At 37.9% G+C, this 23771-nt stretch overlaps 1 protein-coding gene across 2 annotated transcripts in view; it reads right to left on the minus strand.

The window, feature by feature from the left end:
* Positions 1–810: 810 nt before the first annotated feature.
* Positions 811–23771, minus strand: part of Fur2 (furin-like protease 2) — a 1176928-nt gene continuing 1153967 nt past the window's right edge. For both annotated transcript variants that reach the window (XM_070083390.1, XM_070083389.1), the window contains exon 23: positions 811–8364. In XM_070083390.1, the coding sequence (XP_069939491.1) occupies positions 8206–8364 (159 nt within the window). In that variant the 3' untranslated portion in view covers positions 811–8205. The remainder of the gene's footprint in view (positions 8365–23771) is intronic.

The raw sequence follows: 23771 nt of genomic DNA on the forward strand, positions 1-23771 counted from the left end.
GTTTTTGTCACAGTCTCCCTCTCTCTCTCTCTCCCTCCCTCCCTCCCTCTGCCTGTGTTCTTCCCTTCCACCATTCCTCACTCCCACCCACCACTCCCGTCCCTTCATCTTTGGGCTGAGACCCACCCATACATGTCCTATCTCAAATTTTTCATCATAACTCAAAACTAAATTTATTTATGAGGGGTAAATAGCAAGTCAAAATATTGTAAATAAAGGATGACTATAATATGCTTTTTTTTTTATTGGGGTCCTTTTAAGTTTTTCCCAAGGATACAACTCACAACAGTTGACTAATTCTGCTTGATAATGGGAAGAAAAATGTTAGAAGATTTGCCCATATGTCCCACCTCGCCCAGGGTTTGACACTGTATATTTAACTGTGAGCCAAATGCTGCTACCACTGTACAGTGCATAATGTATTATGCACAAATAGAAGATCCCCAAACTTTAAAGCTGAGTATATTCACTTTATATAATTTTAGGTGAAGTATAGAAGAGATATCACTGAACATCTTGACATATAATGTGTATGTATATGCCTTAATGTACAATCCACCACAATTCTTACATAGTATATTCTACTGAATTGAGCACCAAATGAAAAATCTAGGTGCCTATGTAACAGTAAATAAAATGATATTCACAGCCAACCACCCACTAGACTGTATGGCCTCCATTGTATATAGATACTAATAAGTCTGATATTCCTATACGATTTGGCTAAGTAAGCCCAACTGTTTTAAGAGTCATTGTTTTATACAATTTGAATAAATAGCATGGCAACAATTTGGTGAACATAAAACATGGTTGTAAATGTAATTTGTTTTGTATAAAAGCTCCATAATATTTTAAATGAATACATATTTCTGAGTTTTCAGATTTCTATTCATTGACATGACTCAGAAATATATAGTTAAACAGAAAAACAAGCCACAAGCCTTAAAAATAAAGGGATCATATATGCAGCCACAAAAGTTACTCTTTTGTAGATGCATTCTCACTCAGACTAAGATACACATGTACTGTGCACACCACAATGTTCTCTCTCCATTATAATTATTAAATATTGTGTAATTGACTAAGAGATATGAATTCTAAAAGAAACCATAAAATTTGGAAAAGAAACTAACCCTTTCACTGTTGCAATTTTTCAATATAAAAGATAATTTTATCTTCTAAAATTATAGAGAATCTTATTCTAAAGGTAGTGACACCAAATATGTAAAATTTTATGTAGTATAAAATATGGAATCATACAGGCATGCCAATTACATTATTACATTTTATGCCAATTACATTGCTCAAACTGACCCAGTTCATGGCTAATTTGCTAGCATGCTTTCTGTACTACTGATTGATGCAAGAAACTGTCCATTTAACTCTCAGAATTACCCACTGAAGCACCCAAAATATTACACAGAATTGAACAAATTCCAATTAAAAAACAAGGCTCAAAATACACTGTAGGCATTCCAGCCACAAAATCAGCTTTTCTGCTATTCTTTAATCACATCTCCAGGTCTCCAATATAACACTTGTCCTACATTTTCAATCCATCACTTTAAAAAAAAAAAAAAGTGGTTTCCCTATTTCTTGGCTAATGAAATATAACCAAAAATGCTTGAGCATGGTTTAGATCATCCCAGTTATTGAAGCAGACCTAATAAAAACCAATAAAACAGATCCATCAGGTTAAGGGAGGCATCCCCCTACCCCACTTCAGGAATATCAGCAAAAATCATATACAGTATAGTATCTGTCACTTTGAGATCTATTTCAGGTATGTTCAATCTGAAACTGAACAAAATCATTTCCATCTCCAAGAAATAACCAATAAAAGGCATGAAAACCACCCTAGGAAATGTATCAAAGTCACTATTTCGACCTAAACTCAAGGTTGGAGGGTAGTTTTTCCATCATGCATTGCATGGGACAAGATTTTTTTTATACTGTGCACAACCACCACCACACATACATTCTCTCATGTCTACGGCAAAATGTGCCGCTCATAGCATATTTGATGATGTTATGAATTTGAATTTAAGAAGCAGGGCAACATTTGCGACACTAGCTTCAATGAGACAGATCTACACAAGCGACAGTGAAAGGGTGAGAATATACTACATATGCATCAAACTGAAATGTTGTTTACCTACACTTAAATCATCACCTATTGTATGGACATATCCAATAAGCCAATAAAAATAAAATTAAAATTCTTAAAAATTCACAAATTTCCTGTACAGAATATAGGAGAGATCCCATTTGTTGAGACTGCTGAATGCTAATTACATGCTCAGGGTTTGACATTAGGAGCAAACTGCAAAAACAAATTGTATATGCTTAAGATGAAGTAAACTTAAGTATGCATAAATTTTGTAAAGTACTATATCACTCAGAGTGAAAAAGTCACGAAGATTTTTTTTTTTACAAATGGGCAATAATATCATTACACCTTATATATCACATTCATACATCCTTCATTAATTGAGCTCTAGAAGTACTTGTGTAATTTGAACTGGGGTTTGAAAGGCTATTGGGCCACAGTACTATCCCCTGAACCATAGTTAAGTAAACTAAGCACTGCACCATGACCAGTACTTGGTCATCATAGTTGATAGCATGTGGTCCTGGAAACCTTCCACACCACATTTCAAACCCCTGTAAGTACTCAAGATTTCAATTCTTAGCTTCATGTCATTGTGAACTGAGTCAACCTTCATTAACTATAAAATCTATAAATGACTTAAGTATATTATCATTGTGCATGGTTTGTTGAAAATGTACATACTACTCGATTTATAAAAGCCATTACATGCTTCCCTGACACCAAACATATCCTTTAGTATGGTTAGACCTATTGACGGGTTCGACATCACCTTGCAGGGTGATAATGACTAGTAAACTAGGTCAACATTAAAAATAAGATTATCAGGCATATTTTGAATCTTTTTTGAAGCTGCATGGATTGTATCATTTGGTCACAGCTCCCTTCATATAAACACCTAAAAACTTATTAATAAATGATATGGTATTTCATATCTTCCTTTCTAAAGAAAACAACCTAAGATGGTGTATATGTTTTTGCTGCAGAGCAAATTTTGGAGTTTTATAACTAAGAAATAATGACTTGAACCTTACATTTTATAATACTGTATACTATGTTGGTAAAATTACTGAATGACCAAACTCCCCAATCACTTCATTATTGTATTTATGAGACTGCAACCTCTTAATTGAAATGTTTTTTTTAGTAACACAGTACAGAAATAACAAAGTCTATTTACAAAAATTAGCAGTCTTCTAAAAAAAGTAGATAGCAATAGTAATTTTTCTAATGATATGGTTTTACAGGTACAGTAATGTTTAAATAAGCATTATTCAGGGTGGGAGAAAACTGAATTTTAGTACTGTACTTGATAATTAATCTTGCAAATACTTATTATTTGACAACTACAGTTAACCACAGAAACTTTGGAATTGGGAAGTTTTAGTATTCTGAAAATATGATTATTTAGTACAGATGAATTTTAGCATTCCTTACTTGGCTTGGCATGCAGTCTGGTCATCAGCCCCCCACATGCCACTTAGCAACAGTTCTGGTAATTTTATGTTGGAAGTGAAAGGAGGCAAAAAGGTGGCGCACAACTCCAGTATTTTTTAACTACCAGTTTCCCATACTGCTCCTTGCTCATTTATATACTGTGACCGAAAATGTTTACCCACATGACTCAAGCTTATGATGTTTAGCTTTCATTTTTATATGGGAATATAAAGCATCTCCAAAAATAAACCAAGAAATACGGCCTTTATAACAAGAGTCATGGAACGAGTAAAGTGTTAAGTTACTTAACAATGCTGTTATTTAAGATATAGCCTGAAAGCTTGTTCATCAGTTACAATTCAGACAGTGAGTTATTTTGAAGGCTTCCATCTTAACAAATATGGCTGATGTGGAAAAAATATAGTACAGTGTCATATGCCAAAGAACTTTTTGAAAGAATTTCTAGTGCAACTAGGCAAGATACCACAGTATATTTAAAAATGAATTGACGATAAAGAGATGTAGACATTGTTGATGCAGTGATGCACCCCAAGTAATTTTAGCGATGACAACTTAGGTGAGCAAAATCCCTCTGGTAAATACATCATTTTCAGAGCATAAAGCATAATTTCATTGCCAAGCAGCAGATCATGATGATTAAGATAAGAGATTCACTCTTGTAGTATAGTAGTCCATACTGTTGTCCTTATTCAAATCTGCAGTACCAGCCCCACCCCTGAGTGCTACTGATGATTCACATGGCAACCTGGATATGGATACTGGTACCATTTCTGTCTTAAGAATCTTCATTCAATTCCATTTTATTATATTCTTACTCTCAATATGATGCAGTTACATCCTATACCTACGGTTACACTATGTTCAACTGAATATGATGCATTTATCAAACACCCCTTGTACATAGTGTCCTAAGATATTTACAAGAGTACAAGGACAACAGACATTAGTGAGTACTATATTATTTTATATTTTGTTTGTGCTTTAATTTGTAAATTGTAAATTTTCCCTTAGATTTTTTCATGACTGGTTAGATCAAAAGTTCTAGACACCTCTGCCCATACTCTGAAGTTTCAGTGTTTGACTGCTCATCAAAAAGTAGTATACATAAAACTAAAAACTAAATGTACTAATAAATCAATGAGAACCTAATACAGTAGACAGTTTTTTAAAACAATTAATTAAAGACTGTAATTAAATGTTTGCCCTAAAGTAATATGTATGTCAGAACAGGAAAAGACTTTTCTGTAATCTGGGTTGGACCTGCTGGCATACAAGACACTAGTGGTTGCCTGTTAAACCTGTCTAAATTTATTCTATGGACATTAAAGGAGATTTCAGTAATTATTAAGGTTTTATATGGTTCTCATAAAATACAAACTTTGATGGGGGGATCATCCAGTTTCAGACTTGAACATCATTACTGTATCACAATTTACTTCTATTAAAAAATGAATGAAGGAAGACACATTACAAATACAGAAATAATAAATTTTGCCAATAATAAATTTAATACAAAAGCATTTATAAAATAAGACTGAGTATGCATAAACTCTTATATTGGGCAATATAAAAGTACTAACTACTTTTAAACATTAAGGCCACCCTATTACAAGGCATTATGTCCTTGTTTGTGACATTAAGACGCATATCTAGCTCACTGTTCTTTTCACAATATATTAAACTTGATTTGTTTAGATGCATACCTTGTTCACTGTTCCTTTTGCAAGTCATTAAACTTGATTCATTTCTAGTTTCTTGTGAATGCTAGTCACCATTAAATGCCTCAGAAATGAATTTTCATGACTAGAATGAAATTTTTGAGATGTCATGAATAGAACATGAAAAACTCTGCATGCATATTTTCTGGTAACTTCGTTAGATATGAATTATTTCTTTAATGTATACCCAAAAATGGTGAAAACATTATTATTGTGTCTCTGGTAATCACTATTTTAAATACACTGTCTATTTTTTCTCTGTTTCCTAATGTCACCATCTTGAAGTCTGTCATTTATGATTTAACTTTTCCATGTGTCACTCAATAATTTCTGTCATGACAGATTTACCATATCCTTTTGTTATCACAATAATTTGAAATTCTATAGCTTGTACATGTTCAGTTTCTCGCATCTAAGGTATGGAAATTTTATTTTTCACTTTAAGCCCTTAAGAAAGGCAGTTTGTATAAAATGACTGAAGACAGGATCACTGTTTCATAAGTCAAAATGGCATAGTGATGCCCAGTATTTTATCACATGAGTAAGTATCTAATATTGCAACAGCACCATACTTCCTTCAAATACCAGATTCTCTCAGCTATTCATAATCTATACATTAATGACCTGACACCTGTTAAGAAATAATATTGGCTCTATCACAATGAAGAAGTAACTGATCTTAGTTTATTCTAAGCTAAAAATTATGCAGCTTTTTAGCAAATTTTTCAAGTACTATCACTACTGTACTGCCTAATTATTATTGAACCTAATAGTAGTCAAGCTTTTAAGTTTTTGACAATGTACCTGTCAGGTATTCAGGCAATTATCTGCAAAATTAATGAATAGTGAATATAAAAAAAAAGATCCCTATTAAAAGTTAAAGATCCAGTAAAATATCTCTTAACCAAAGTTAAACTAATAGCTGGTATCACATGATTACTGGATCTTTATGGTACCTGAGGTAAAACAGATATATTTATTACACCAGTACTTAAATAGTTTTTTATACTACAGTTGATTAACATGATAATCTGAGATTAAACTAGGATTTGAAATCAATAGCAAATTATTTTTATGGTATGTATTCCTATTAATGTTTTTATGTATATATTGTTTTTTAAGTAATATATGTGGTATTGTACCTTATTACAAATATTTTAATGATAAAATTTAACACAGTTGTTGTATATTGCCCTGTATAATATGATAATTCTAGCTTTTCAAGATTATTCTTTTAATTTTTAATTACTCAAATAATGCAAATACAGCCTCTTCTCACTTAGCGACATACCTGTTTACCAATGCCTCGGACTTACAATGGCCTCTCTGAGCAGTAATCATACCTAAATTATGTATATTAGAGCTGATTTCCTCTATTCTGTTTATTTTCAATATGCAGTACACTACTGTATAAACATTTAAAAATATACCAGAAATGTTATAAATGGTGCAAAGGTGACATTAAAATAATATCAAAGATGGTTGACACAAACTCATTACCATTATAGTATGCTCCTCACTAAGTGACGAATTTGTTTAATGACATGGTTTTAGGAACGGAACTCTGTCGTTAAGTGAGGAAAGGCTGTACCATAAATCAATCCTACAGATTAATATTTTCACAACAATCATACATTTGGTTAAGAGAGCCTTTACTGAGCTGCATTTGTTCTGGTTTTAAGAAAATAGTTTTCTGGCAATATGTATACTTTAATAGCTGCTAAGCAGTATGGCAACTTATCTGACCTTGGCTTCATTACTCTCCTTATTTTCACCAAGGTCTGAGATCATTCCCAGTCCTCTACTTTCACCAGTAGAGAACTGCTCACATGACCATAGTGCCTCTTATTTTTTACAGTATTCTAGCACGGTATTACTATTTATATAAGTTTAATCAGTCATTGTAAAAAGATTAATAATTAATTTGTGACATTGTAATAGCTTTCATACAAAATTTATTATGACATAAATAGCTTTAACTAGTAAATATTTAAAGCACTGAAGGAATTATTAAAAAAAAAAAAGTTAAATTTCATCGAACATTAGTTTAGGAACTAAGGGAATTCATACTTATGCTTTTAAGAATACTTTCATAATGCATATCAATAATAGATTCATTCATTACTAATAAATATACAGGAGCTATAATGTTTCTCCTTTTCATTTACATATATTGTATTTTGTTATTATCAGTAGCAAAGAATAAATTTAAAAACAGATTTTTTGTAAAGTACACTTCTGTCTTATTATTATGTCATGATTAAACGTGTTTTTGGCTACAGAGCAGTTTATAAAAAGCCACCAAACAGTCATTTAAATTTAGCATAACGTGAAATTTTGATAAAATTTTCCACAGATGCCTGAACTTTCTAGGTTTGTTTCCATACACTTTAAATTTTGATAATTATATTTAATAATGCCATATCTTATTTTAAGATATGGCATTATTAACCATAAATTTTGAAGACTATAGTTAATAATGCCATATCTTAAAATAGAATAAAGATGACAGAAAAGAAAAGTAACTAATTAAAATACTGTCCATTACATACAATGTGGAAACGCCTTCAATGATATGCTCCAGCATCATGGCACGTTAGTATTACTGTATAAATAAATACAGTACTTGCTACTGAGCATTAACAAGGAAAATGCATCATTCTTTTCTGAAAACTGTTGTAAAAAAAAAAAAAAAGTTCATGCTTAGAAAAAATAACACCCTCATTTTTGAGGCACATTACACAAAAATTTGACTTGATCCACAAACATGACCTGAGGATACTTAAGTATGGAAAGGATTTAGTTCTACATCATAGTGACAGGTACAATTAGGATGTGCTGTAATTCATGGTTTCCTCTGCACTCATAAACTTATTTCATAAAATTTATATAAATTCTAATTTCTGATATAACTGTTATCTATGTCTTCATATACAACAGTTCACCCTCTCTCTCATCCTCTGAATCTTCTTCCACAAATGGTGTTAAAGTTAATGAGACTCTTTCTGACATATTTTCTAAGTGAAGGAAGCTATACGAATAGTCTCTTGCCCAGCAGAGGGAACCTGTAGATCTTGCCTGTAAAGAAAAAAAAAAAATTACCAATTAAAACATCTTACATATTTCTTTACATGTAATTGCTTCATGTAACTTAATTTTTCAATATAATGTAATATAATAGTACAAGATGTACTGAAATGGTATCTAAAAATTTATCTATAATTTTTGGATTAACCCTTTCCTTCTTTTTTCTCCTCTGGGTTATCTTTCTTTCTTCTGTCTCGTGATTCTGTTCCTTCATTATTTATTTCATCACTTCCTCTTCCTCCCACCTCTGTGCACTTGCTCTCCCTCTGTGGGCACCTTGCTGCCTTGCAGTGCTCCCCTTTCTTTGTATTTGACTGGCTCCTCCTTAATTCCCCACTACTACCACCACTACCTCTTCCTGCCTAAATATACCCGTCCTGCTCCAAGTCTGGTTAGTGTGACTTTCTAAATGGTCCAAGTTGGACCGAAATGTCGTCGTAAATGTGCAGGTTATTTGTGTAATGTCACCATGGTTGTTTAATATTTTTATTGATGGGGTTGTAAAAGAAGTAAATGCTAGGGTGTTTGGGAGAGGGGTGGGATTAAATTATGGGGAATCAAATACAAAATGGGAATTGACACAGTTGCTTTTTGCTGATGATACTGTGCTTATGGGAGATTCTAAAGAAAAATTGCAAAGGTTAGTGGATGAGTTTGGGAGTGTGTGTAAAGGTAGAAAGTTGAAAGTGAACATAGAAAAGAGTAAGGTGATGAGGGTATCAAATGATTTAGATAAAGAAAAATTGGATATCAAATTGGGGAGGAGGAGTATGGACGAAGTGAATGTTTTCAGATACTTGGGAGTTGACGTGTCAGCGGATGGATTTATAATGGATGAGGTTAATCATGGAACTGATAAGGAAAAAAAGGTGAGTGGTGGGCTGAGGTATATGTAGAGACAAAAAATGTTATCTATGGAGGCAAAGAAGGGAATGTATGAAAGTGTAGTAGTACCAACACTCTTATATGGGTGTGAAGCTTGGGTTGTGAATGCAGCAGTGAGGAGGTGGTTGGAGGCAGTGGAGATGTCCTGTCTAAGGGCAATGTGTGGTGTAAATATTATGCAAAAAAATTCAGAGTGTGGAAATTAGGAGGTGTGGAGTTAATAAAAGTATTAGTCAGAGGGCTGAAGAGGGGTTGCTGAGATGGTTTGGTCATTTAGAGAGAATGGATCAAGGTAGAATGACGTGGAGAGCGTATAAATCTGTAGGGGAAGGAAGGCGGGGTAGGGGAGGTTTGTGGGCGAGGGGCTTGAACTTCTAGCAGGCGTGCATGAGCGTGTTCAATAGGAGTGAATGGAGATGAATGGTATTTGGGACCTGACGATCTGTTGGCGTGTGAGCAGGGTAATATTTAGTGAAGGGATTCAGGGAAACTGGTTATTTTTATATAGCCGGACTTGAGTCCTCTAAATGGGAAGTACAATGCCTGCACTGTAAAGGAGGGGTTTGGGATATTGGCAGTTTGGAGGGATATACTGTGTATTTTTATACATATATACTTCTAAACTGTTGTATTCTGAGCACCTCTGCAAAAACAGTGATTATGTGTGAGTGAGGTGAAAGTGTTGAATGATGATGAAAGTATTTTCTTTTTGGGGATTTTCTTTCTTTTTGGGTCACCCTGCCTCGGTGGGAGACTGCCGACTTGTTAAAAAAACAAAGTATATATATCCACTCATATGCAACACAATAACCGCGCAAACATTGTTATCTTTATTGTTTATAAAACCTGTTTACCCAATCCAACGCTGCCTTCCCCACCCACACCATCATCCCCACCATCCATGCTGTCTTACCCACCACCCACACTACCCATGCTGGAAATAAGTCACTTTGACTTTTTTGGGTTATCCTAAGTTCTCTACAAATGCTGCTATGTATGATAATCTGTGTAACTATATTTGTGTATACTGTGCCTGAATAAACTTACACACCGCCTTCCCAACTACCCACACCATCCAAGCTGCTTTCTCCACCTCCCAAGCTGCCTTCCCTTTTCACAATCTGTATCTGGTATCCTGGGCATTGCTTTCGGTCAGAAACTCCTCAGAACCATGAAATTCACCTTCACTGACACTTCCATCTGTGTTAGAACTATCACTTGGGAAGAGTCCCAATTTGCCAGGGTAGGAGGGGTTGAGATATTTTTTTTCTGTGAGGCATGGTACACAAGGACTACTGAAATGGCATTCCTACAATGCAATGAGGGTGCCCCAATTTATTTTATACTGTGCACACTGACCATGCAGACCCATTCTCTCACATGTAGGCCTACCAGCTTTCTCCCGCTAGATTTGAAGCTGCTAGAATTTTGGCGTAGTATTACGGCACCAACACTGGCTTGTAAGTCGGTAATACTATGACACCAACAGTGAAAGGGATAACTATTCCTCAAAATATTCCCTCCATCTTCTTGATACCTCTAACTCTCCGTTTAATAACTCTCCTCTCCTATTTTTAATTAACAAATCCATTCGTTCCCTAGGCTTCCTCAACTTATTAATCTCACTCCAAAAGCTGGTATACTCAGTAAACTTATTCCCCTATAATTTTTACAGTCTCTTTTGTCCCCCTTCCCTATATATAAAGGAATTATACATGATCTCTGACAATCACTAGGCAATTTCCCCTTTTTCATACATTTACTGAACAAAAATACCAACTGCTCCAACACTATATCCTCCCCTGCTTTTAACATTTCTGTCATGATGCTGTCAGTTCCAGCTGGTTTACCCCCTTTCATTCTACCTAATGCCTCACACACCTCCCCCACACTCACATCCTGCTCTTCTTCACTCCTAAAAGATGTTATACCTCTCTGGCCAATGCATGAAATTACTGCCTCCCTCCCTTCATCAACATTTAGCAGTTCCTCAAAATATTCCTGCCATCTTCCCAATACCTTCAACTCCCATCTACTAACTTCCCTATTTTGTTTTTAATTGTCAAATCCATTTGTTCCCTAGGCTTTCTTAACCTATTTTTCTCCAATTTTTTTTCTTATTATCACCCACACTATCATTCGTTCTCCTTCTGCACTCCCTCACTCTTCCCCTCTCTATATACTCCACCCTTCTTACATCACTTCTGCTCTGTAGAAATCTCTCATGCAACATTTTCTGTTTTATCACACCCTTTACCTCATCATTCCACCAATCACTCCTATGTCCTCCTGCACCCACCATCCTACAACCACAAACTTCTGCTCCTTTTTCTAACACTGCCTTTTTAAAACTATCCCGCCCCTCTTCAGCCCCGCATACTACCTATGCACTCATCAGCCCACCTTCCTTCCACTAGTTGCTAACATCTCACCCTAACTTTCACCTCTCTCTTACTTGCTGTTGCCATTTTCCTTTTGTTCCATGTACCTCTTACTCTAACTGTAGCTACAACTAAATAATTATTCGATATATCTGTTGCCTCTCTATAAACATGCACATCCTGAAGTCTACCCATCAACCTTTTATCCACCAATACATAATATAACAAACTACAGTGGACCCTCGACTAACGCTATTAATCCGTTCCTGAGAGCTCATCGTTAGTCAAAATAATCGTTAGTCAAGTTAATTTTTCCCATAAGAAATAATGGAAATCAAATTAATCCGTGCAAGACACCCAAAATTATTGAAGAAAAAAATTTTTAACACATGAAATATTAATTTTAATACACACAAACTGAAGAAGACATGCACAGTTACATGACACTTACCTTTATTGAAGATCTGGTGATGATTGATGGGATGGGAAGAGGAGTGTGTGTTGATGGTCTTAGTGTTTAGAAGGGGAATCCCCTTCCATTAGGACTTGAGGTGGCAAGTCCTTTTTCGGGGTTACTTCCCTTCTTCTTTTAATGCCACTAGGACCAGCTTGAGAGTCACTGGACCTCTGTCGCACAACATATCTGCCCATAGAGGCCTGTACCTCCCGTTCCTTTATGACATTCCTAAAGTGTTTCACAACATTGTCAGTGTCACCATTAAACACTTGTTCAGGTTTCAGTCCTTCACTGTCTATGTACTCCTTGAATTCCTGCACATATTTTTCAGCTGCTTTTTGGTCCAAACTGGCAGCCTCACCATGCCTTATCACACTATGTATGCCACTACGATTCTTAAATCTCTCAAACCAACTTTTTCTGGCCTTAAATTCACTCACATCACCACTAGTTGCTGGCATTTTTCTAATTAAATCGTCATGCAACTTCCTAGCCTTTTCACATATGATCGCTTGAGAGATGCTATCTCCTATCTGTTTTTCGTTTATCCATACCAATAACAGTCTCTCAACATCTTCTATCACTTGCGATCTCAGTTTCGAAAACATAGTTGCACCTTTGGCAAGAACAGCTTCCTTGATTGCCGTTTTCTTGGCCACAATAGTAGCGATGGTTGATTGGAGTTTTGTGTACAGCCTGGCCAGCTCGGAGACATGCACTCCACTTTCATACTTAGCAATGATCTCTTTCTTCATATCCATAGTAATTCTCAACCTTTTTGCTGTAGGGTTGGCACTAGAAGCTTTCTTGGGGCCCATGGTGACTTATTTTGCAGGTGCAATCACTAAAAAGGCTGTGATAATATGAAATGTTCCGATTGTATGCTTGGAAGTGACCGCAGTGGCTGGCTGGCTTGTAAACACTGGCCAGAAGTGGACACATCTCAGACGGAACGAATAGTGTTGGTCGAGTTTTATAGCGATAATCGAGGCAAAATTTTTGCGATAAAATGTATCGCTAGTCAGATTTATCGTTAATCGATGCCATCACTGGTCGAGGGTCCACTGTATTTTCATTACGTGCTGTATCTGTATACAGATATTAGTGCCGGGTAAAAAAGTCCCCCCCAGTACCACCAATCCGATGACATTCTTCTTTGCAAATACAGTGGACCCCCGGTTTACGATATTATTTCATTCCAGAAGTATGGTCAGGTGCCAGTACTGACCGAATTTGTTCCCATAAGGAATATTGTGAATTAGATTAGTCCATTTCAGACCCCCAAACATACACATACAAACGCACTTACATAAATACACTTACATAATTGGTCGCATTGGGAGCTGATCGTAAACCGGGGGTCCACTGTATGCAGGGTCTAAAGCCAGTAACGAACAACAAAATACCTTTCATCTGTGGACTGCTTGCAGAGGCAAATGCAATGTTCGCAGCTTTCACAGAGACCCACATAAAGGATCACTTGGACAACGAAATATGGATTCCAGGTTACAACCTATACAGATACGACAGAGTGAACAGACAAAAGGGGGAGGTTGGCCTGTATATCGCAGAGTCATTTATTTGCACAGAACTGCTAAATGCCTCAAATGATGTAGTTGAAGTTTTAGCAGTAAAGATCGAGAACCAAAATCTGGTTATTGTGGTAGTTTACAAGCCTCCGGATGCAACGTTCCAACAATTCCAGGAACAGCTGTGGAAAATTGACCACTGTCTGGAAAATCTTCCAGCTCCTGACCCCAACATCTTGCTTCTGGGGGATTTCAACTTAAGGCACCTAAAATGGAGGAATATAGCAAACAATATTGTTGCAGTGATAACACCAGGAGGCAGATCTGATGCACATCCTGAAGTCTACCTATCAACCTTTTATCCACAAATGCATAATCTAACAAACTATTTTCATTATATGCTGTATCTGTATACAGATATTAATGCCGAGAAAAAAAGTCTCCCCCAGTACCACCAATACCACCAATCCAATGACATTCTTTTTTGCAAATATACAGGGTCTAAAGCCAGCAACAAACAACAAAACATCTTTCATCTGTGGACTGCTTGCAGAGGCAAATGCAATGTTAGCGGCTTTCACAGAGATCCATATAAAGGACCACTTGGACAACAAAATATGGATCCCAGGTTACAACTTATACAGATGCAACAGAGTGAGCAGGCAAAAGGATGGGGGGGGGGGGTAGCCTTTATATCGCAGTCACTTATTTGCACAGAACTGCTAAATGCCTCAAATGATGTAGTTGAAGTTTTAGCAGTAAAGATCAAGAACCAAAATCTGGTCATTGTGGTAGTCTACAAGCCTCTGGATGCAAAGTCCCAACAATTCCAGGAACAGCTGTTGAAAATTGACCACTGTCTGAAAAATCTTCCAGCTCCTGCCCCCAACATCTTGCTCCTGGGAATTTCAACTTAAGGCACCTAAAATGGAAGAATATAGCAAATGTTGTTGCAGTGATAACACCAGGAGGCAACTCAGATGAGAACTCACACACACACACGAGCTTTTAAATCTCTGCACAAAATTCACCTTAAACCAGCAAATAATAGAGCCTACTAGATGAGAGAATACACTGGACCTATCTTCACTAACAATGATTATCTGATACGAATTGTCACCATATCAAAAACAATATACTCAGATCACAACATAATTGAGGTTCAGACATGTATGCGCAGAGCCCCACACCGAGAAAATGTGATCAGTCACAAGGAGCCTTCACCAAATTCAATTTCAATAACAAGAACATAAAGTGGGACCAAGTAAACCAAGTCCTAAATGATATAAGTTGGGAAGATAGCCTAAGCAACACAGACCCCCAACTTATGCTTAGAACAGATTAACTCTGTGGCACTCGATGTATGCTCAAGGCATATTCCTTTAAGAAAAAGGAGGAGTAGATGCAAAATAGAAAGAGACAGGCACTCCCTTTACAGGCAATGGAAAAGAATAACAGAGCAGCTAAAAGAGGCCAATATATCTGCAATGCATAGGGAGACACTGGTCAGAGAAATAGCAAACATCGAACTAAAGCTAAAGGAATTTTAACCCTTTCGAGGTTTCAGCCGTACTAGTACGGCTTACTCACCAGGGTTTTTGACGTACTAGTACGCCTAAATTCTAGCGCCCTCAAATCTAGTGAGAGAAAGCTGGTAGGCCTACATATGAAAGAATGGGTCTATGTGGTCAGTGTGTGCAGTATAAAAAAAATGCTGCAGCACATACTGTGTAATGAGAAAAAAAAAACTACGACCGTGTTTTTGGATTAAAACAGCGACTTTGCACTGTACTTTCATATGGTATTTATTGTTGTATTCTAGTTTTCCTGGTCTCATTTTATAGAATAAAAGACATATTACAGAAATTGAGATGATTTTGACTAATTTTACAATGAACAGTACCTTGAAATTGAGCTCAAAGTAGCAGAAATGTTTGATTTTTACCAAAGTTCAAAAGTAAACAAATCATGCTAAGCGTCCAATACACATCAACTGGTGAGTCTAATATTCTTTCACAAGTGCGCCGATATTATTTATACTATTTTTTACACTAATGCAGTAGTCTGCATAACAGTAAACCTATTTTTTGTGAGAATAAAAATTCAAAGTGGAAAGCAAAAGAACGTAAGAGGGGCATTGGGACGTGACTAATGAACAGAGGAAATGTCATTTTAGTGCCAGGAATGTCTTTCTTGTTTATTCTGGACCCTATTTGGAAATTGGCATCTTTTGAAATTTGTGTGAAATTGGCAAAATAGCTAAATTCCGACCACTGTATTGGATAGTTGAAATCAGTAAATAGGTTATTTCTTGCAGTCATTCGATAGAAAAAATGGAGTTCTAGCAAAATATTCATGATTTTTGTCGACTAGTACAGTGGAATTGACCGCAAATAGGGCTCAAAGTGGGCAAAATCGCCGATGCGTAAACATAGTCGAGACCGCTAACTTCGCGAGAGCATAATTCCGTAAGTTTTCCATCAAATTTTATACTTTTGGTGTCACTATGATTGGGAAAAGATTCTCTATCTTTTCATAAGAAAAAATAATTTTTTTTTTTAAATTTGGGCGACCCTGAGAACAAGTCTCTGAGAGGGCATGTCGACCCTGAAAGGGTTAAAGGAGTCAGCAATCATGGGAAGAACTAAAAGCCATGAATGAAATCAAAAGAAACCCAAAGTATTTCTTTTCTTATGCCAAATCAAAGTCGAGAATAACATCCAGTATTGGGCCCCTACTTAAACAAGATGGGTCCTACACAGATGACAGCAAAGAAATGAGTGAGCTACTCAAGTCCCAATATGACTCAGATTTTAGCAAGCCACTAACCAGACTGAGAGTCAAAGATCTAAATTAATTTTTTATGAGAGAGGCACAGAATTTGATAAACACAAGCCTATCTGACGTTATCCTGACGCCAAATGACCTCGAACAGGTGATAAATGACATGCCCATGCACTCTGCCCCAGGGCCAGACTCATGGAACTCCATGTTCATCAAGAACTGCAAGAAGCCCCTATCATGTGTTTTTAACATCCTATAGAGAGAGCATGGACACTGGGGGTCGTCCCACAGTTACTAAAAACAACAGACATAGCCCCACTCCACAAAGGCAGTAAAGCAATAGCAAAGAACTACAGACCGATAGCACTAACATCCCATATCATAAAAATCTTTGAAAGGGTCCTAAGAAGCAAGATTGCCACCCATCAATTACACAACCCAGGGCAGCATGGGTTTAGAGCACGTCGCTCCTGTCTGTCCCAACTGCTGGATCACTACGACAAGGTCTTAGATGCACTAGAAGACAAGTGTGGCAATGGCATAATAGCGCACAAAATGTGTGCTAAAGGAATAACAAGAAAAGCTGGTAGATGGATCTATAATTTCCTCACAAACAGAACACAAAGAGTAGTAGTCAACAGAGTACAGCCTGAGGCGGCTACGGTGAAAAGCTCTGTTCCGCAAGGCTCCATCTTGTTCCTCATCCTCATATCTGACATAGACAGGGATGTAAGCCACAGCACCATGTCTTCCTTTGCAGATGACACCCGAATCTTCATGGCAGTGTCTTCCATTGCAGACACTGCAAGGCTCCAGGTGAACATCAACCAAATCTTTCAATGGGCTGCAGAAAACAATATGAAGTTCAATGATGAGAAATTTCAATTACTCTGATATGGTAAACATGAGGAAATTAAAACTTCATCAGAGTATAAAACAAATTCCAACCACCTAGAGAGCCTAGTACCAAACCTGCACACGAAAATCACTCCCTATGAAGGCAAAAGACTCGGCAGATGATGTAACATCCCCCAGTGAAAAGCAGGGGTGTCACTAGTACATTAAGAGACAACACAATAAGTGTCAGGGGCCCAAGACTGTTCAACTGCCTCCCAGCATACATAAGGGGGATTACCAATAGACCCCTGACTGTCTTCAAGCAGACACTGGACAAGCACCTAAAGTCGGTGCTTGACCAGCCGGGCTGTGGTTCATACGTTGGATTGCATGCAACCAGCAGTAACAGCCTGGTTGATCAGGCCCTGATCCACCATGAAGCGTGGTCACAGACTGGGCTGCGGGGGCGTTGACCCCTGGAACTCTCTCCAGGTATCATATCTTGTATACTTATTCATCCTCTTCTTCTTAAAGTATGTATTACTTATTACCAAACCTCTTTCTATACATAATTCAGTTAAAGGCCCCCATTTTCATTTTCCCTTGGCACCCCAAATTTACCTACTACTCCCTCCACAACAATTTTACCCACTTTAGCATTTAGGTCCCCCACCACAAGTACTCTCTCACTTGGTTCAAAACTCCCCATGCACTTACTCAACATCTCCCAAAATCTCCTTCTCTCCTCTATACTTCTCTCTTCTCCAGGTGCATAAACACTTACTATAACCCACTTTTCACATCCCACCCTTATTTTACTCCATACAATCCTTGAATTTATACATTTAAATTCCCTCTTTTCCTGCCATAACTGATCCTTCAACATTATTGCTGCTCCTTCCTTAGCTCTAACTATTAGAAACCCCTGACTTAATCGCACTTATTTCTCCCCACTGAAACTCTCCTACCCCTTTCAGGTTTGTTTCACTTAGAGCCAGGACATCCAGCTTCTTTTCATTCATAACATCTACAATCATCTTTGTTGTCATCCACACTACATCCATGCACATTCAAACATCCCAACTTTAAGGTTTTCTTCTTTTTATTTTTAGTAAGCTATACAGGATAGATGGTTACTAGCCCATTGCTCCTGGCATAAACTATGTAAGGTAAGATAAATGTCCTGTTATCCATGTAGGAGAAAATTAAAAAAAAATGTTTTGTAAATTCAAAGGTGCCTGAAATGCAACTCTGTTTTCCCATATGTTCTTTGTATCATTTAAGCCATTTTCATTTATGTTATAATTTTCAGGAATGTAAGCCTTGTTTCAATCAATCGCTTAAGCATAATGTAATTCTCTTGTGTAATTCATGTTAATATGCCAACCTGAACCTTTGTAGAACATACATGTAACTAACTGACAGGGTTTAACCTCTCAACTGTCCAAACGTTGATCTACGTTTACTTGGCCAGTGCTCCGAATATTTTGAAAAAAAAAAAATAATAATCTTTTTTTTTTTTAATGAAGAGGACATTTTACATAAAGTAATGTAAAAAAAAATTCTAGAGTCAATATTTAAGGCTGCAAAGTCGGCGCTTGTCACTCACTTGACAGCAACACGAAGCTCTGCTGCTTGCAGAAGTGTTGCCAATATACATTTTTTTCTCATTTTTTTTTAATCTGCATAATTTTTATGTTCTAATAATTACAATTTGTAGTGGTTCTTGTGATTTCATAGTTAATCTTTGTTCTGATATTAATATTAGGTACAGAAATAGTACTCAAACAGTCACAAACACAGTGACAGGTGAATATTTTTACCTAGTCACATACCCTTGTCTAGAAATACATACAGTGGTACCCTGAGTTTCGTACAGCTCCCAACTTGAACATTTATGTAAGTGTATTTTTGGGGGTCTGAAATGGATTAATCTACTTTACAATATTCCTTATGGGAACAAATTCGTTCGGTAACGGCACTCGAACAGTCTTCTGGAATGAATTATGGCCGAAACTCGGGGTACCACTGTACATAGTATTTATAGGTCCCAGCAATGTTTTGGATATGCAGGAGTATATAATAATAATAAGTTCCCTTGAAGCTTGACGTAAGACGTGTGTCACTCCACTGCTGACAGTGCAGCTAATGGTGACATCTGATGAGCACACACTGCCTTCACTTTATTTGTTTTCACTGTTACAAATAAACATGTCTGTCTGTCTGTCTGTCTGCTTAGCTCTCTGTCTATCTGTCTGTTTGTGTGTCTGTCTATGTGTGTCTTGTTTTTCTGTCTGCTTGTCTCATTTGACTCAGAGAGTTGCTCATGAACCAACTGGTATTACACACGATCATGTCTGCTTCCTGAACCAGTGATAATGTGTATTACTTGACAGTGGCCAATCATGTAAATTATGCATTATATAGACAAGCACAGTATAGCACTTTGTCTGGATTTTTTTAGGTTATCCTAGGTAATTTACACTATGTATAATTGTATTTATGTATGTGTTTCTGTGAGATAGAGACAGAGATAGAGAAAGAGATACAGAGATAGAGACAGAGAGACAGACAGAGATAGAGACAGTCAATCAGCCAGCCTGCCAAACATGTATTACATGTTCCAGAATTGTTTCTTTTTACTTAGGGCACATGTTATAGGGCATTCTGGCAGGATGACACTACCAGTGATACCAAAATTGAAAGGGTGTTGCACAAATGTTGCACATGGGTTATTATCAAGGTTTTTGATATTTAAGCGACCACTTGTGGCCACATCCACCTCAAAGCCACTGAACTCATTACCTGGAGTTTACCTGGAGAGAGTTCCGGGGGTCAATGCCCCTGCGGCCTGGTCTGTGACCAGGCCTCCTGGTGGATCAGAGCCTGATCAACCAGGCTGTTACTGCTGGCTGCACGCAAACCAACGTACGAGCCACAGCCCGGCTGGTCAGGTACCGACTTTAGGTGTTTGTCCAGTGCCTGCTTGAAGACAGCCAGGGGTCTATTGGTAACCCCCCTTATGTATGCTGGGAGGCAGTTGAACAGTTTCGGGCCCATGACACTTATTGTATTGTCTCTTAACGTGCTAGTGACACCCCTGCTTTTCATTGGGGGGATGTTGCATCGTCTGCTGAGTCTTTTGCTTTCGTTGTGAGTGATTTTCGTGTGCAAGTTCGGTACTAGTCCCTCTAGGATTTTCCAGGTGTATATAATCATGTATCTCTCCCGCCTGCGTTCCAGGGAGTACAGGTTCAGGAAATTCAAGCGCTCCCAGTAATTGAGGTGTTTTATTTCCGTTATGCGTGCCGTGAAGGTTCTCTGTGCATTTTCTAGGTCAGCAATTTCACCTGCCTTGACAGGTGCTGTTAGTGTGCAGCAATATTCCAGCCTAGATAGAACAAGCGACCTGAAGAGTGTCATCATGGGTTTGGCATCCCTAGTTTTGAAGGTTCTCATTATCCATCCTGTCATTTTTCTAGCAGATGCGATTGATACAATGTTATGGTCCTTGAAGGTGAGATCCTCCGACATGATCACTCCCAGGTCTTTGACGTTGGTTTTTCGCTCTATTTTGTGGCTGGAATTTGTTTTGTACTCTGATGAAGTTTTAATTTCCTCATGTTTACCATATCGGAGTAATTGAAATTTCTCATCATTGAACTTCATATTGTTTTCTGCAGCCCACTGAAAGATTTGGTTGATGTCCGCATGGAGCCTTCCAGTGTCTGCAATGGAAGACACTGCCATGCAGATTCGGGTGTCATCTGCAAAGGAAGACACGGTGCTGTGGCTGACATCCTTGTCTATGTCAGATATGAGGATGAGAAACAAGATGGGAGCGAGTACTGTGCCTTGTGGAACAGAGCTTTTCACCGTAGCCACCTCAGACTTTACTCTGTTGACTACTACTCTTTGTGTTCTGTTTGTGAGGAAATTATAGATCCATCTACCAACTTTTCCTGTTATTCCTTTAGCACGCATTTTGTGCGCTATTACACCATGGTCACACTTGTCGAAGGCTTTTGCAAAGTCTGTATATATTACATCTGCATTCTTTTTGTCTTCTAGTGCATCTAGGACCTTGTTGTAGTGATCCAGTAGCTGAGACAGACAGGAGCGACCTGCTCTAAAGCCATGTTGCCCTGGGTTGTGTAATTGATGGGTATCTAGATGGGTGGCAATCTTGCTTCTTAGGACCCTTTCAAAGATTTTTATGATATGGGATGTTAGTGCTATCAGTCTGTAGTTCTTTGCTATTGCTTTACTGCCCCCTTTGTGGAGTGGGGCTATGTCTGTTGTTTTTAGTAACTGTGGGACGACCCCAGTGTCCATGCTCCCTCTCCATAGAATGGTAAAAGCACATGATAGGGGCTTCTTGCAGTTCATGATGAACATGGAGTTCCATGAGTCTGGCCCTGGGGCAGAGTGCATGGGCATGTCATTTATCACCTGTTCGAAGTCATTTGGTGTCAGGATAATATCAGATAGGCTTGTGTTAACCAAATTCTGTGCCTCTCTCATAAAAAATTCATTTTGATCTTTGACTCTCAGTCTGGTTAGCGGCTTGCTAAAAACTGATTCATATTGGGACTTGAGTAGCTCACTCATTTCCTTGCTGTCATCTGTGTAGGACCCATCTTGTTTAAGTAGGGGCCCAATACTGGATGTTGTTCTCGACTTTGATTTGGCATAAGAAAAGAAATACTTTGGGTTTCTTTCGATTTCATTTATGGCTTTTAGTTCTTCCCACGATTCCTGACTCCTATAAGATTCCTTTAGCTTAAGTTCGATGTTTGCTATTTCTCTGACCAGTGACTCCCTACGCATTTCAGATATATTGGCCTCTTTTAGCCGCTCTGTTATTCTTTTCCGTCGCCTGTAAAGGGAGCACCTGTCTCTTTCTATTTTACATCTACTCCTCCTTTTTCTTAAAGGAATAAGCCTTGAGCATACATCGAGTGCCACCGAGTTAATCTGTTCTAGGCATAAGTTGGGGTCTGTGTTGCTTAGTCTATCTTCCCAGCTTATATCGTTTAGGACTTGGTTTACTTGGTCCCACTTTATGTTCTTGTTATTGAAGTTGAATTTGGTGAAGGCTCCCTCGTGACTAATCTCATTTTGTCGGTCTGGGGCTCCGCACATACATGTCTGAACCTCGATTATGTTGTGATCTGAGTATATTGTTTTTGATATGGTGACGTTTCGTATCAGATCATCATTGTTAGTGAAGATGAGGTCTAGTGTATTCTCCAGTCTAGTAGGCTCTATTATTTGCTGGTTTAAGTTGAATTTTGTGCAGAGATTTAAAAGCTCGTGTGTGTGTGAGTTCTCATCAGAGCTGCCTCCTGGTGTTATCACTGCAACAACATTATTTGCTATATTCCTCCATTTTAGGTGCCTCAAGTTGAAATCCCTCAGGAGCAAGATGTTTAGGGCAGGAGCTGGCAGATTTTCCAGACAGTGGTCAATTTTTGACAGCTGTTCCTAGAATTGCTGGGACATTGCATCTGGAGGCTTGCAGACTACCACAATGACTAGGTTTTGGTTCTCAATCTTTACTGCTAAAACTTCCACTACATCATTTGAGGCATTAAGCAGTTCTGTGCAAACAAGTAACTCTGCAATATACAGGCCAACCCTCTCCTTTTGCCTGTTCACTCTGTCACATCCGTATAGGTTGTAACCTGGGATTCATATTTCGTTGTCCAAGTGATCCTTTATGTGGGTCTCAGTGAAAGCCGCAAATATTGCATTTGCCTCTGCAAGCAGTCCACGGATGAAAGGTATTTCGTTGTTCGTCGCTGGCTTTAGACCCCTGTACATTTGCAAAGAAGAATGTCATCGGCCTGGTGGTATTGGTGGTACTGGGGGGCACTTTTTTTCCGGCACTAGTATCTGTATCTGTTGGTTTGGAGTGGAGGCCATCGACTGTGGTTCCACTCCAGAAATGACTGGATTTGGCGTACGATTTCTGCCATTTCCTGCCAGTTTTTTTTTCCTTCCTGGCACTAAAAAACCTCTCCCTTTTGAGTGGCTGTGGCTACCCAGGTTTTCCCATGGCCTGGATGTTTTGTATCTTTTTGTCCCCTTTAGATGGTGTGCCTGGCAATTTAAGTTATAGCACAGTCTTTCCTGTACTGAAGAGGGACACATTTCAGGGTGAAAAAGCTTACAGGAAGTGAGTTTGCATTTTCCTGTTGTCATATGGGCACGGCATTTTCTAGCGTGGTCATAGTTGCACGTCCCATCTGTTTTTCCAGATTTCCCATGCCTGCAGATACCAAGTGCACAGTATGTGCACAGGCTTGGTTTCCATTTGCCTTGGGTTTCTGTGACTGTATTCCTTGTTGGTGCATGTTTACCTGTCTCATTCCTATCCTCACTAGTACTAACAATGGAGCTCTCACCGGTTGTTTCTGGTAATATATCCTCACTATTGCTAGTGGAGTCCCCTTGTTTGCTATCTCCTGTGGTACTACTAGTTTGTAATATTGGTTTTATCTTGTCCTTGACTGCACTTGT

This window comes from Cherax quadricarinatus, chromosome 9 (genome assembly GCF_038502225.1).
Source record: "Cherax quadricarinatus isolate ZL_2023a chromosome 9, ASM3850222v1, whole genome shotgun sequence".
Taxonomy (NCBI): Eukaryota; Metazoa; Arthropoda; class Malacostraca; order Decapoda; family Parastacidae; genus Cherax; species Cherax quadricarinatus.